Genomic DNA, 15,839 nt, shown 5'->3' with positions numbered 1-15,839 from the left:
TGCTGACTAACATTAACTACAAATGCTAACTGCTGACTTTTATCGTGATGCATTGTTTTGTTTCTTTTTTTTCTTAATGTCATTGTATAATACTTTCCTGCCTTTTATTTACTATGAGTGATGTTTGTCTTTGCTGTAAAGCACTTTGGGGACCTTACGGGTTTTGTAAAGGGCTATATAAATAAATTTGATTTGATTTGATTTGATTTTGCTAACGCTAATCGTGGTCTGTCACAGCCGGCATTGACTACTTGCTGTATTTGGTGATGATTAGCTCATTCACCGTTCTGTGCCTTTTGTTTTTCTTGGTCTTGTACAGGCGGGCATTAGCTAGTCAATCACTGCATTTGTCCTTTGACCAATAGGTGAATAGTTCAACAGACCTGGGACCACTCCGCCCTCAGCTGCCAAAATTAAAAATATACGAATATGCTTGTGTTCGGTTGAACTGTTCGCCTGTTGGTTGGTTATGTAGACTTAAATGCTACGTAGATGCTATTAGCTGGTGCTACACTAACATGACTGCTACTGCTTATGGTATTCACTAAAATTAACTGAAAATGCTAACCGCTATCGCTAATCATCATCTGCCACAGCTGGCATTGGCTACTCGTTGGATTTGGTGATGATTAGCTCGTTAACCGTTCTGTAGTTTTTGTTTTACTTGGTCGTGCACAGGCGGGCATTAACTAGTCAATCGGAGACACTAATGTCACGTAGATGCTAATAGCTAGCGCTACACTAACGTAGGCGCTATTGCTTTTGGTATTCACTAACATTACCTGCAAATGCTAACAGCTAACACTAATTGTCGTCTTCCACAGCTGGCATTGGCTACTCATTGGATTTGGTGATTATTAGCTCGTTCACCGTTCTGTACTTTTTGTTTTACTTGGTCGTGTACAGGCGGGAATTAGCTAATCAATCGCTGCATTTGTCCTTTGACCAATCGGTGATCAGTTCAACAGACTTGGGACCGCCCCCTGAGCGGCCTTAATGGCTTACCGCAAGCAACACATCACTTCCGCTCATTAATATTCATGACATTAGCTACTGTTGCTAAGTAGGGACAAGCCACCGTTTGTCTCTAATAGGAAATGAATGGAAATCGTGTACGAAGGAGATGTTTACAGAGCTAAACCTACCAATTCTCTCTAAAAATGATGTGCCTGGTGCCAAATTGACTGGCAAAGATGTGGGAGAGCATAAAAATGTTCAGTTAAAGAGATGGCTTTAGTGTCGAAGGCTGAAAAAGACGAAAAAAATGAGCCGACCTAAGCATAGCTTTAGCTTTTTTATCGACGCGACTGACAATGACATTCTCCTGTTTGAACAAGCTATCCTTTACCATCAGCCCTGTCTTTCTTATACATCTCGGTCTAAAAATAGCCTGCGTGCGGTACGCCATTAAAAATATATGAATATGTTTGAGTTCGGTTGAACTGTTCGCTTGTTGGTTGGTTACGAAGACAAAAAATGTTACGTAGATGCTAATAGCTAGCGCTACTGCTTATGCTATTCATTAACATTAACTGCAAATGCTAACCTCTAACGCTAATCGTCGATGCTACCTTGCGCCAGATGGCGGAACTGTCAGGGCAGACCGCGACTATTGGCAATGACTTAAGGGACCTGAGGTCTCGCCTACGCCATGAGGAGCGCGAATTTGACTGAAGACCAACCATATATTGAACTATTAAATTTTTATTCTGCTTAATTCGATTATACCGTATTGGCCCGAATATAAGACAGAGTTTTTTGCATTAAAATAAGATTGAAAAAGAGGGGGTCGTCTTATATTCGCGGTCTAGACATTATACCCATTCACGACGCTAGATGACGCCAGATATCATTGAAGCGATGTTCTGTTAAGTCAGATCTCAGCTACTCTCCCCATTCACGACGCTAGATGGCGCCAGATATCATTGAAGCGATGTTCTGTCATGACGAATCTCAGCTACTAGTTTAACCAGTTAGCATTATTTTATTGCAATGTTTTTCCTTATTCAGATTTGTATCAAGACTACAGTTACAGTTAGACTTCACTTTGATGGTTAATGCAGTTATTGCAATTTTGTTGTTTCATCACAATAGATTGGTTTATTTACATTTCAAAAACCAGAAGCCATTCATTTACGAATGTGAGTACACTTTATTTTACATATTTAAATGTTCAGATATTAAGATTTGAATGAGGCAAAATAACATGCTTTTTCTCTCAAATATATTGTTATAATTATTAGTTTCTGATGTACTGTAATTATTTTCTGTATAAAAATTTATTTGGTGTTCAAAAAGTCATTTTTCAAACTTGAGTCTTGAAAAAGAGGGGGTCGTCTTATAATCGGGGTCGTCTTATATTCGGGCCAATATGGTAACTTTCCTTTACCTTTCCCGAACACCCTCACACACAGTCTTCCATAGGGTGTCCTAATTTTTTCACATGACTGTAGATCAGGTAAATCAACACCGGAACCAAGATACCGTTTCCAATATTCACATTCTCCCCCGCGCAAGAGGCTTAAAAAAAACCCTTAGAAACACATTTTTACATCTTCATCTTGAGACGTACTTTGCCGAGGTACAGAAACGCAAAGTAGAAGATGGCTGAAGCCCCCGGCGTCGCCCCCCTCTCCTCCCCGCGCTGCCCCGTAAAGCTGATTAGTCGGTGCGGCTCTTTGTCACCCTGTGTGATTTCTGCATCCTGCTCGGCCCTCCGACTGGAAAATGTGCCGAACTAAGTGCGTCTGCTAATGAGATCAAAAGGCTGTTTAAGATTCTGCCGAGTCGGCTGTTTAGTGCCGGTGTCGCCTGGAGCTCGGCGCACACACACAATCGCGTGTGCGCGCGTTTCAACACAGTCGCAAACAACACATAAGTCATGGATGAACACGCGCACTCCGTTTTATAAACTTGTAAGCCATTTAGAAACCAAACATTAACAACATTCTACCGACATAAAACCGTCATAGAGGTGAAATAGGACCACGGTACGACTCCGTGAGTAAAAATCAACACGAAAGCAGTAGCAACCGAAGAATCACGTATTATACTTTTTTTTTTCTCTCACCCAAATGTTTTTTCATCATCTTACAGTGGAATGAAAAAGTATCTGAACCTTTTTGGATTCCTCACATTTCTGCATAAAATCACCATCAAATGTGATCTGATCATTGTCAAAATCACACAGATGAAAAAACAGTGTCTACTTTAACTAAACCCACCCAAACATTGATAGGTTTTCCATTTTTTAATGGCGGTAGTCTGCAAACATTGGCAGAATGGGGAAAAATAAGTAAGTGATCCATCACATTTAATATTTTGTGGCCCCACCTTTGGTAGCAAGAACTTCAACCAGACGTGTCCTGTAGCTGCAGATCTTGGCCCATTCTTCTCTCCAAAACGGCTTTAGTTCAGTCAGAGGCCTGGCATGAATCGCTGTATTTAGGTCATGCCACAGCATCTCAATGGGCTTCAAGACTGGACTTTTACTTGGCCACTCCTGAACATGTATTTTGTTCTTGTGAAACAATTCTGAAGTTACTTCTGTGTTTTGGCTCATTGTCTTGTTGCAGCATCCATCCTCTTTTTAGCTTCAACTGTCTGACAGACAGCCCCAGGCTTTCCTGCAAAGTATCCAGATAAACTTTTGATCTCATTCTTCCTAATGATTGCAAGTTGTCCAGGCCCTGAGGTAGCGAAACAGCCCCAAATCATGATGCTTCACGGTGGGGATGAGGTGTTGATGTTGGTGAGCTGTTCCATTTTTCCTCCACACATGATGTTGTGTGTTACTCCCAAACAATTCAACTTTGGTTTCATCAGTCCACAAAATATTTTGCCAAAACTTCTGTGGAGTGTGCAAGTGCCTTTTTGCGAACATTAAACGTGTGATGTGCTATTTTTTTAGACAGCAGTGGCTTCCTCCGTGGAGACCTCCCACGATTTTTGGCCATAGTTTTACATATAGTTGATGTGTGCACAGAGATATGAGACTGCGCCAGTGATTTCTGCAAGTCTTTAGCAGACTTGCAAGGGTTCTTTTTTATGTTTCTGAGTATTCTGCGCTGAACTCTTGGCGTATTCTTTGGCCATTCCTTGGGAGAGAAGCAACAGTGCCAAACTCTCTAAATTTGTCGAGAACTTCTGTGACTGTCAAATGATGCACATCCAGAATTTTAGAGATGGTCTTGTATCCTTTCCCAACTTTATAAAAATCAAGAATCCTTAATCGCAGGTTATCTACATTGTATGAAAAAAGAATCTGAACCTTTTGGAATTTCTGACATTTCTGCATAAAACCATCATCAAATGTGATCTGAGATTTGTCAAAATCACACAGATGAAAAAACTGTCTACTTTAACTGAAACCACCCAAACATTTATAGGTTCTCGTATTGAGGATAGCATGCAAACAATGATAGAAGGGGGGAAATAAGTAAGTGAACCCTCTGCATAGGCAGACTTAAAGAGCATTTGAAACCAATTTTTACCAAACAATTTAAGTCAGGTGTGTGCCCAATCACTGATGAGTTGTTTAAAGCTGCCCTGCCAACTGTAAAACACACACCTGGTAAGACTTATCTTGATGAGAAGCATTGTCTGATGTGCATCATGGCCCGGTCAATAGAGCTGTCTGAAGACCTGCGATCAAGGATTGTTGATTTGTATAAACCTGGGAAAGGATACAAAACCATCTCTAAAAGTCTGGATGTTCATCAATCGACATTCAGAGAAGTTGTCTACAAATGAAGAGAGTTTGGCACTGTTGCTTCTCTCCAAAGAAGGGCTGTCCACCAAAGATGATGTCAAGAGTTCAGCGCAGAATACTCACAGAGGTAAAAAAAGAACCCTAGAGTGTCTGCTAAAGACTTACAGAATTCACTGGTACAGTCCAATATCTCTGTGCACACAACAACTATATGTAAAACTATGGCCAAGAATGGTGTTCATGGGAGGACTCCACGGAAGAAGCCACTGCTGTCTAAAAAAAAAACATTGTTGCTCGTTTAATGCTAGCAAAAAGGCACTTGGACAGTCCACAGAAACCTTGCCAAAATATTTTGTGGACTGATAAAACCAGAGTTGAATTGTTTAGGAGTAACACACAACGTTATGTGTGGAGGAAAAATGGAACAGCTCACCAACATCAACAGCTCATCCCCACCAGGATGCATGGTGGAGGGAGCATCATGATCTGGAGCTGTTTTGCTGCCTCAGGGCCTGGACAACTTGCAGTCATTATTGAAAGAATGAATTCAAAAGGATGTTTTGCAGGAAAACCTGAGGCCGTCTGTCAGACAGTTGAAGCTAAAAAGAGGATGGTTGCTCCAACAAGACAATGATGCAAAACACAGAAGTAAATCAACTTCAGAATGATTTCAGAAGAGCAGATTACACATTCTGGAGTGGCCAAGTCTAAGTCCAGACTTGAACCCCATTGAGATGCTGTGGCATGACCTAAAGACAGTGGTTCATCCCAGGAATCTGATTGAACTACAGCAGTTTTGTAGAGAAGAAAGGGCCAAGATTAGTCCTGATCGATGTGCCAGACTGTTCTGCAACTACAGGAAGTGTCTGGTTGAAGGTACAGCTGCCAAAGGGGGGGTCACGAGATATTAAATGTGATGGTTCACTTACTTATTTTTCCCTCTTCTGTCTCTGTCATTGTATGCATACCATCCTCATTAAAATATGAAAACCTATAAATGTTTGAGTGGTTTTAGTTAAAGCAGACACTGTTTTTTCATCTGTGTGATTTTGACAAAGATCAGTTGATTTTGAGAATTTCTGTGTGACTTCCTGTTCATTTTAGGGGATTTACAGGTCACGTCCTACCAATAAGGAAATTTTAGGGAATTTCAAGTCTTTTCCTGTTAATTATCAGTCACTTACTGTTGATTTTTAGCATTTCCGGGTAACTTCCTGTTGCTTTGGGGGCATTTATGAGTGACTCCCCAACAATTTTGGGGCATTCAGGAGGTCACATCCTGTTGATTTTAAGGCATTTAGGGGTCACTTCCTGCCAATAAGTCAATTTAGGGGAATATTAGGTCACTTCCTGTTAATTTGAAAAGTCCAATAGCTTAAATGCTATAATTTTTTTTTTTTTTTAAATTGCAGAGCCCTTAACAAATTTATCAAACACATATTCCCACAACAAAAACTGCTAAATTTACATCTAAACTCAAAAACAAATGGATAAACAAACATATTAGCTCAAACAAAAATACATTATATTGGTCTAAACAGGGAGCAGCTGGATTCAGCCATGTTCAGCCAAGTTATGGCATTTTCACTGTTGCCACTAGAGGGCAGTGCATCGACCCCAAATCAACTAAAATAACGAAATGCAACACTTTCAAAATAAATGATGACAATGTCACTGTAATTAACTCATTCACTCCCAGCCATTTTCACCGGTGCAACCCCCTTCGCTCTCAGGGCCGTTTTACTGGATTTTGACTGATTTTGCAAGGTCCACAGAAAATCATTTTCTGTTGCCATATAAACATGGAACCCACCAAAAGAAAGATTAGACTCTCTTCTTTCAGCAGGAAAAAAAGTTAGTTCATATCTTTTTACATTCTTTAGAAATCAGCATTAGAAAATAGCTTAGTCGGAGCAATTTGCCAATTTCTGATGAAAAAACTGAGAAATTGAGCTTTATGTAAAATCATACATTTCAAACATAACTTTGACTTTAACACAGCTATTTTTTGCTTTAGTTACATCCCAAACATCTGAATAATGTTTTCCTTTTACAAAATAACATAAACAACAAGACAAATAAAGCTTTTGATAGCAAAGTAACAATTTATTTACACATAACTAACTGAGATGACGCTGTTTAACGTCAAAGCACACAGAAATCAACCGAATGATGATGTTGCTTGCATGTCAAAAAAATCATGTCACTTGTAACTCAAATTTCCGCTCGCAAATCATAGCAAAAAGGAAGGAAAAAAACTCCTCTAAAACACAATTCTGACAAAAAAATTTAGTCATGTAACTGGGATTACAAATTTCTGCTCTCAAGTCACAGCAAAAATAAATCAGCTGAACGACAGCTTGTATGCAAAAAAACGTGTAAATCGTGTCGCTTGAATGCCAAATTTCTGCTTGCGAATCAAAGCGAAAAAAAAAATCCGACAGTTGACAAAAAAAAAATTTATCAATCGTCTGATTTTTTTTTTTTTTTTTTTCTTTCTTCGTAGCCCAAATTTCTTCTCTCAAGTCAAGGCAAAAAGAAATCAGCCGATTTAGGATGATTCTTGTATTTTAAAAAAAAAAAATCATATTGATTGAATCTCAAATTTTCCGTTCGCAAATCAAAGCTCACAAAAAAAAAATCTGACAAATGACAATTCTAAAAAAAAAAAATTTGTTACTTGTTGTTCAAATTTCTGGTCTCAAGTCAAAGCACAAAGAAATCAGCTGAATGATGATGCTGCTTTTGTTTGTGCTAGCAAATGCCATTGATTTGCGCTAGCTCAGCCACTCCGGAGCCCTGAAACTAACAAATAACTAACAAACTATGCAACTATTCAACAAAATATGTTGAAATCAACTCCACCGACTATTTAAACCCTGCTAATTCGAAGATTCATATGAAAAATCCTGAACTTCCCCTTTAACATAACATAGCTATTAATAGTTATTCCAATAACTATAGCATAAACAATATGCTAACAAGTTATGATATAATAATGTGTTAATAGTTTCACACATAAGTAGCACTCCCGACCAAACTATGAAAAAAAACTGCAATTGTCCGAAAAATACAGTACATATTGCACAGCATTGACGTCAGTTTAGCGCCATATCGGTACCGATATGGTACCGATATCAGTGCAACGCTAGTTTACCACGTCTGAATTCTTGGCTTGCTTCCTATCAAACTATCATAACACATCAAAACAAACCATCGGTATTAAAACTAATGTGTTTGGCACACTTCGGCACACGCGCGCGCGGACAGATGCATGATGGGAGCCCGTAGGCGAGTCCGTCTGGGTCGAGGCTCGTTCAACATTTACTGGCACCGAGGAGAATTTAGCAGACTATCACCATCTGCGGAGACACGCGGGACCTTGACCGCGCGAGCGCACACTCTGAAACGCTCGAGCGTGTAAGACGATGCTCGCCGGTCCTAGCGATGCGCAGTGATCAGCGTGTGGGGAAGGGGAGCGGCTCCGGTGGTCGGACGCCCGCAGCAGCCTCGCTAATGATCAGGCGGGCCATATGGCGTTGCCCTCTTCACACACATGCCGATTTTAATTGGCGAGCCAGCAGGAGGCTCTAAAATGAGATGAAGGTCAGGAGAGGGCTCCTCCTGAGGTGGACCTGAGGGGGAACTCGTCCCCCAGCTGTGACATCCGGTCGCTGCTCGCTCTGAAGGACTCCACGTCACAGTTTCAGATTGCAGAAATGTTGATTTTACACTAAGACACACCGTTGCAAACCGTCATATGCTATTTTTTAGCCACAACTGAATTCATTACCTAATTACTATTCATCCTTTACACAGCGGCTGGAAACAGAAATGTTGTTTAATCCATCTGCAGGTGACCGGGAGATAGATTTTTGATTGATTGATGATTTTACGACACTGTGCGGGTGTGCGCTGGTCCTCATGGGAAACACAGTACTGATACTCATGGGAAAGCCAGTCTTTCTTAAGGCGAAACTACTAGTTTTGTCCAATGGCGTGGCTAAAATCGACCAAAACCAACCAAGTGTTGCTTTAAAAAAGAAAAAATTTAAAAAGAATAAGTTTATTAATCTGATCAATCTCATGTAAAATCACATTTTTAATAGCGTTTGGCTGCCATTGACGACACTAAGCGTCCAATCCATTCTTTTTTGAATATGTTTGTGCTGTCGTTAGCCAGTTGTATTTCCAGTTGACGTGTGGGGAGCGTGATGACCAAGGAAAAAAGAAGAGGTGGGAGAGTTTGAAAGATAAGTGATAGCATAGGCGGATCTACTATTCAGGCGAAGTAGGCGATCGCCTTAGGCCCCCAACCAACAGGGGGCCCCCAACCAGTTGCCCTTGCCCCAAGGAGCAACAGCTTGGGCCACCGGAGCCAGCAGCACCCCCAACTATTCGTCATGTATAATTTTGTCAGCATACCAAACAAACAAATAACAAAACAAAAAAGAAAGCCATTTGAAAGCCGCATTTATATTATCTCTAACCCCCGCACATGCACTACAATGGACTGTTCCACAACGACGGACTGAGTATCAGTCGCTTAACTCCATTTAGCACCGTTTAGCTTTGCTTAGCTCCGTTTAGCATCGCTTAGCTCCGCTTAGCTGTGCGTTAGCTTAACTTAGCTCTCTTGCGTTTTTCACACCACTAAGCTCGCTATTTTTACAGCTCACTTGCTACTTTGCACGTCGGCTATCGTTTATTTCGAACACATGAGCGAACGTGCTCTCCATGAGAGCCAAAGTGCAGTGAGGGAGAAGTTGAGAACAGGCCGCTAATGGTTCTTTTAACTTTCGTCTTCTTCTTCACACCGAACATAAAATACATGACAGCGCACCCTGTGGAGAAACAATGCAGTACAGTTCCAATCAGTCATACAATAACACTCAACAGCTGGTTAACAGGATTTGCTAACAAAAATTTAAAAAAAAACATTTATTTGTGACACCACAAGCAATGACGAAGAATGTTTTTTTACGGAGTATAAAGCTTTCGGTTTAGAGAACGTACCTCCGGTGAACATTTCAAAATAAAAGCATTTCATGTTCATCATATAAATAACGATTTCTGGAGTTAATTCCACATACTTCAGAATTAATATTATAATATGTTGAGTAAATACTAGAGAAAACAGATTCTACACTAAGAATAGCTTTCAAATGACACTCATTATGACAAATATGATTGGCAATGAATAATAATTATTATTATACTACTATTATATATAGTAGTATACTATAATAATAATGCTAGAATTTTTTTTCAAGAATTGTTTTGAATAATGTTGGAAAGGCAAAGTCAGTGTTCTGAATCTGTTTACTGGTACTTTCCCTTCTTTTGCACTAGTAAATGCTATCATTGTTTATTTGTGACTAATTATTATTTCCATGATTATTTGTACTTTAATAAAGAATTTAAGTGTTCCAAAATGGTTAATGAATTAATAAGCGTCAACAAAAGTTTCATTGCTAAATTAGTAAAAAAAAAGAAAATTATTAGCTTAGCCGACTAATCGTAAAACTAGTCGACTTACTAATCAGGAGAAAATTTGTCGTTTAGGACAGTCCTAGTGTACCGGAACATATTTCCACCACACCCTTCTCACCTTTTTAACCCCTGACCCATGAAGAGGGCCCCTGGATATGTTCGCCTTAGGGCCCAAAATTGCCAAGTCCGCCGCTGAGTCATAGGGAGGGTTGGAACAACAAATCAGCCATGTTAAGTGTAGAACCCAGTGAGTATGCTGGCATCCTATTCTATGCCGTCTGATCGCTAATCCTGACACCGAGTTTTTCTACCTGAGTGTGTCTAATTGCACCTAGTCATGCGTGAATCCCATCAGAGATGTGAAAGTCCTGCAGATGAGTGGAAATGCCGGCGGGCCTTCCTTGGCCAATTGGGGGCGTGCCGGCAAAGCCCATCCCTCCTCCCGCAGCCCAGGAAGGGGGCTTCCGTCACAACCCCAGGATCCAGGGTGAACCCCCAGTTCAGCCGCGCCCCTATCAACCAGCCTTCAGGGACAGGATGAGGGGACGTGCCACTACCCCCCACGCCCACCACCGCCCCCAAACGAGCCACCGCCGAAGCTCCCCAATCGGCACAGAACACCGCGGGTCCCCAGCAGCCCGCCAAGCCCAGGGCAAGGCAGGATCCCCACACAAAGCAGGCGATAACCAGCTGGCCCACCGGCACCCAGTCAGCGACCCGCGCCTAGAGCAGTGGGAGGACAACCAGCCAGAAAATAGGGTGGGAAGGCGGAAGCAGGAGAGCGCCAAGAAGCGCCGTGGGGCGACGCGGGATCGGAGCCCCGACCACCCCGCTCCCGCAGCTGGCAGCCCAGGCAGAGAGGAGGCCACACCCCGGGAGCCACACCATAGAGAAAAAGTGTGGGACCCACCTACCAACCTATTCCTGTGGCTGCCAGGTCCCCAATTGGCAGCCATTACCGATCACCGTGATGGGATTGTGTGGGGTGGGTAGTGCTGTTTATCCATTAAAATAGGCTCAGGGCAGTGGGACCCTTGCCAAAGCTCCCCCGTGGAGTATGATGTATGTGGTGCATTAAAAGAGCTGCGAAAATGGCGGGGCCCGGCGTGAGGAGGAAACCGTGATGTCACCTCCCCCCCAGCAGGGCCCATCCATCCCAGAACCTCGGGTTGTGATGTATTAAAATCAAGGGGGAGCTGGCAGTACGGCCCCGCTCTGACTCCCCCCAGAGATATGAATAAAGCGTCCCATCCATTTAAACGGGGGAGGGACCGGCAGCTCTCGAATGATTCGCTGCCAGCCCTGCCACTTCAAATGGATTGGACGTCTATTAACGTCAATGGCAGAAAATGAGTTAAGCAAACGTCTGACCAAGCCATGATAGCAATTACTTTACCATCAAAAGAGAGTAATTTAAGTATTTAAAGAAATATACTTTTCTTCAAAAAACGTGATATCGGCAATGGCCATTACCACACAGCCGGGTATTATTGTAAGCAAAAAAATGGTATCGGCGCAAAACTACACCATAGCTATCAAGTTTCAAGGCAATCGGTCCAGAAATAACAACTTCAAATTAGTGTCCGCAAGAAAAAGCAGGAGGGCCGAGAACCAAAAACGGTATTTGCCATGTGGCAAAATGGATTTTGCCATGTGGCATTTTTTTGGATTTTGCCGTGTGGCATTTTTTTGCCATGTGGCAAAATTGATTTTGCCATGTGGCAAAATTGATTTTGCCATGCGGCATTTTTTTTTGTTTGTTTGTTTTTGCATAAGTGCATAGCCATCAATGGCATAACCTGACTTGGGTGTCAATTGAATATAAATGCGTTGTAATGGTAAACGGATGGCAAAAAATCACAGCCACGCATGTTTTTCTGCCATTTAAAATTATTGGAAAATTTGAACGTGCATAGCCATCAATGGCAAAGCCTGAGTTGGGTGCCGGTTGAATGTCACTGCGCTGTAATGTAAAGTGTATGGTCAAAAATCACAGCCACACATTTTTTTCTGCCGTTTAAAATGACTGGAAAATTTGGACGTGCATTGCCGTCAATGGCATGGACGTGCATGGCCTGCAAAACTGCCATACAGCCCCCAGAATTGCCACATATGCACCAAAAAAATGCCACAAACCAGAATCCATTTTGCCACATACAAAAAATTCCACATGGCAGAGAAAAAATGCCACATTGCAAAAAAAATGCCACATGGCAAAATCCATTTTGCCACATGGCAATAAGAATGCCCCATGGTAAAGAAAAAATGCCACATGGTAAAGAAAAAATGCCACATGGCAAAAAAAAAATGCCACATGGCAAAATCCATTTTGCCACATCGCAATAAGAATGCCCCATGGTAAATAAAAAATGCCACATGGTAAAGAAAATGCCACATGGCAAAATCAATTTTGCCACATGGCAAAAAAAAAATGCCACATGGCAAAATCCATTTTGCCACATGGCAAATAACACTTTTGGTTCTCGCTGTCTCTCAGAAAAAGAAGGGAAACAACTAGGGCTGTCAAAATTATCGCGTTAACGGGCGGTAATTTTTTTTTTTTTTTAATTAATCACGTTAAAATATTTGACGCAATTAACGCACATGCCCCGCTCAATCAGATTAAAATGACAGCACAGTGTCATGTCCACTTGTTACTTGTGTTTTTCGGTGCTTTGTCGCCCTCTGCTGGCGCATGGGTGCGACTGATTTCATGGGTTTAAGCACCATGAGCATTGTGTAATTATTGATATCAACAATGGCGAGCTACTAGTTTATTTTTTAATTGAAAATTTTACTAATTTTATTAAAAAGAAAACATTAAGAGGGGTTTTAATATAAAATTTCTGTAACTTGTACTAACATTTATCTTTTAAGAACTTCAAGTCTTTCTATCCATGGATCGCTTTAACAATGTTAATGTTAATGCCATCTTGTTGATTTATTGTTATAATAAACAAATACAGTACTTATGTACAGTATGTTGCATGTACATAACCGTCTTGTGTCTTATCTTTCCATTCCAACAATAATTTACAGAAAAAATGGCATATTTTATAGATGGTTTGAATTGCGATTAATTATTTTTTAAGCTGTGATTAACTCGATTCAAAATTTTAATCGTTTGACAGCCCTAGTAACAACAATTACTTGAGTGGTGACTGACAAGTTGCCTTAAGCCTGTAAAAGTGAACTGGAGCGATCATTCGCACTGAAACATGATCATTTACTGATCAAGAGTTAATCATGTTCCTTACACGCACCCTGATTTAAAGAATATTCATGAAAAATCCTGAAACAATGCCAGAAACTGCTTATTTGCATATGTAATCCCATGACAGGTGACAAAAAAAGACACAAACATGCACAAATGCCTGCAAGCTATGTAAATATTATATGATATACAGTACGTAGATGTTGTGACATGCCACATGAGTGTCGTGAATCCCAAGACATGTGTATCTAATGACGAGCCCAGGTACTGAAAAATTGTTATTCATTTGTTAATAACAAGTGTTACACAATTTACAGGCGCCAACGCCAAACTGCGCTACCAGATCGCGGCGGGCAACACCATGGGTACCTTCGACGTGGAGCCCGAGGTGGGCACCGTGTTCGTGGCGCAACCGCTAGACTACGAAATGGAGCGGCGCTTCGAGCTGCGACTGGTCGCCTCGGACGGCAAGTGGGAGAACGAGACGCTGGTGGTGGTGCAGGTGGTCAACCGCAACGACGAGGCGCCCGTCTTCAGCCTCAGCGAGTACCACGCCGTCGTCCAGGAGGAGCTTACCGAGTTGCCGGTTTTCATCATGGAGGTGCGTCGGTCAAATTTGAAGAACAATATAAAGATTCTGGTTCTCTTTCAGGAAAAGTGTCTTAATAGTTATTGTACACAGTTAAATTTTTCTTCACATCTGTAGGTGTCCCAATATTTTTGCTCACATTTTCTTCACTTTTCCTCTTGGTGTCTCAATACTTTTGGTAAGCCAGAATTGTTTTTATTTAAACGTACAGTGTATGTATATTTATATTAGGGCTGTCAAAATTATCGCGTTAACGGGCGATAATTAATTATTTTTTTTAATTAATCACGTTAAAATATTTGACGCAATTAACGCACAAATGCCCCGCTCAGATTAAAATGACAGCACAGTGAAGGGTGTACTTGTGTTTTTTGGAGTTTTGCCGCCCTCTGCTGGCGCTTGGGTGCGACTGATTTTATAGGCTTCAGCACCCATGAGCATTGTGTAAGTAATTATTGACATCAACAATGGCGGGCTACTAGTTTATTTTTTGATTGAAAATTTTACAAATTTTATTAAAACGAAAACATTAAGAGGGGTTTAAATATAAATTTTCTATAACTTGTACTAACATTTATCTTTTAAGAACTACAAGTCTTTCTATCCATGGATCGCTTTAACAGAATGTTAATAATGTTAATGCCATCTTGTCGATTTATTGTTATAATAAACAAATACAGTCCTTATGTACCGTATGTTGAATGTATCTATCCATCTTGTGTCTTATCTTTCCATTCCAACAATAATTTACAGAAAAATATGGCATATTTTAGAGATGGTTTGAATTGCGATTAATTACGATTAATTAATTTTTAAGCTGTAATTAACACGATTAAAAATTTTAATCGTTTGACACCCCTAATTTATATGCATTGTATAAAAAAGAGTGAACCTTTTGGATTTTCTAATCTTTGTCAAAATCACACAGATGAAAAAACAGTGTCTGCTTTCACTAAAACCACCCAAACATTTATAGGTTTTCATATGTTAATAGGCGTCGTATGCAAACAATGACAGAACGGGGGAAAATAAGTAAGTGAACCATCACATTTAATATTTTGTGGCCCCTCCTTTGGTAGCAAGAACTTCAACCAGACGCTTCCTGTAGCTGCAGATCAGTCTGGCACATCATCCAGGACTAATCTTGGTGCATTCTTCTCACCAAAACGGCTGTAGTTCAGTCAGATGCCCTCATGAATCACTGTATTTAGGTCATGCCACAGCATCTCAATGGACTTTAAGACTGGACTTGGCCACTCCAGAACATGTATTTTGTTCTTCTGAAACAATTCTGAAGTTGATTTACTTCTGTGTTTTGCATCATTGTCTTGTTGCAGCAACCATCCTCTTTTTAGCTTCAACTGTCTGACAGATGGCCTCAGGTTTTCCTGAAAAACATCCTTTTGAATTCATTCTTTCAATAATGATTGCAAGTTGTCCAGGCCCTGAGGTAGCAAAACAGCCCCAAATACTGATGCTCTCTCCACCATGCTTCACGGTGGGGATGAGGCGTTAATGTTGGTGAGCTGTTCCATTTTTCCTCCACACATGATGTTGTGTGTTACTCCAAACAATTCAACTTTGGTTTCATCAGTCCACAAAATATTTTGCCAAAACTTCTGTGGAGTGTCCTAGTGCCTTTTTGCAAACATTAAACAGGCAACAATGTTTTATTTTTTAGACGGCAGTGGCTTTCTCCGTGGAGACCTCCCACCATTTTTGGCCATATTTTTACATATAGTGGATGTGTGCACAGAGATATTAGACTGTGCTAGTGATTTCTGTAAGTCTAGCAGACACGCTAGGGTTCTTTTTTTACCTTTCTGAGTATT

At 40.9% G+C, this 15,839-nt stretch overlaps 1 protein-coding gene across 2 annotated transcripts in view; it reads left to right on the top strand.

Annotated features, from left to right (window-relative positions):
- The window catches only part of si:dkey-22o22.2 (neural-cadherin), a 213,857-nt gene that overhangs the window by 156,925 nt on the left and 41,093 nt on the right, over positions 1-15,839 (top strand). For both annotated transcript variants that reach the window (XM_057833588.1, XM_057833589.1), the window contains exon 17: positions 13,736-14,019. In XM_057833588.1, the coding sequence (XP_057689571.1) occupies positions 13,736-14,019 (284 nt within the window). The remainder of the gene's footprint in view (positions 1-13,735; positions 14,020-15,839) is intronic.

Source organism: Corythoichthys intestinalis, chromosome 4, assembly GCF_030265065.1.
Source record: "Corythoichthys intestinalis isolate RoL2023-P3 chromosome 4, ASM3026506v1, whole genome shotgun sequence".
NCBI lineage: Eukaryota > Metazoa > Chordata > Actinopteri > Syngnathiformes > Syngnathidae > Corythoichthys > Corythoichthys intestinalis.
The sequence above is the reverse complement of the archived record's forward strand: the minus strand, read 5'-3'. Positions and strand labels throughout refer to the sequence as shown.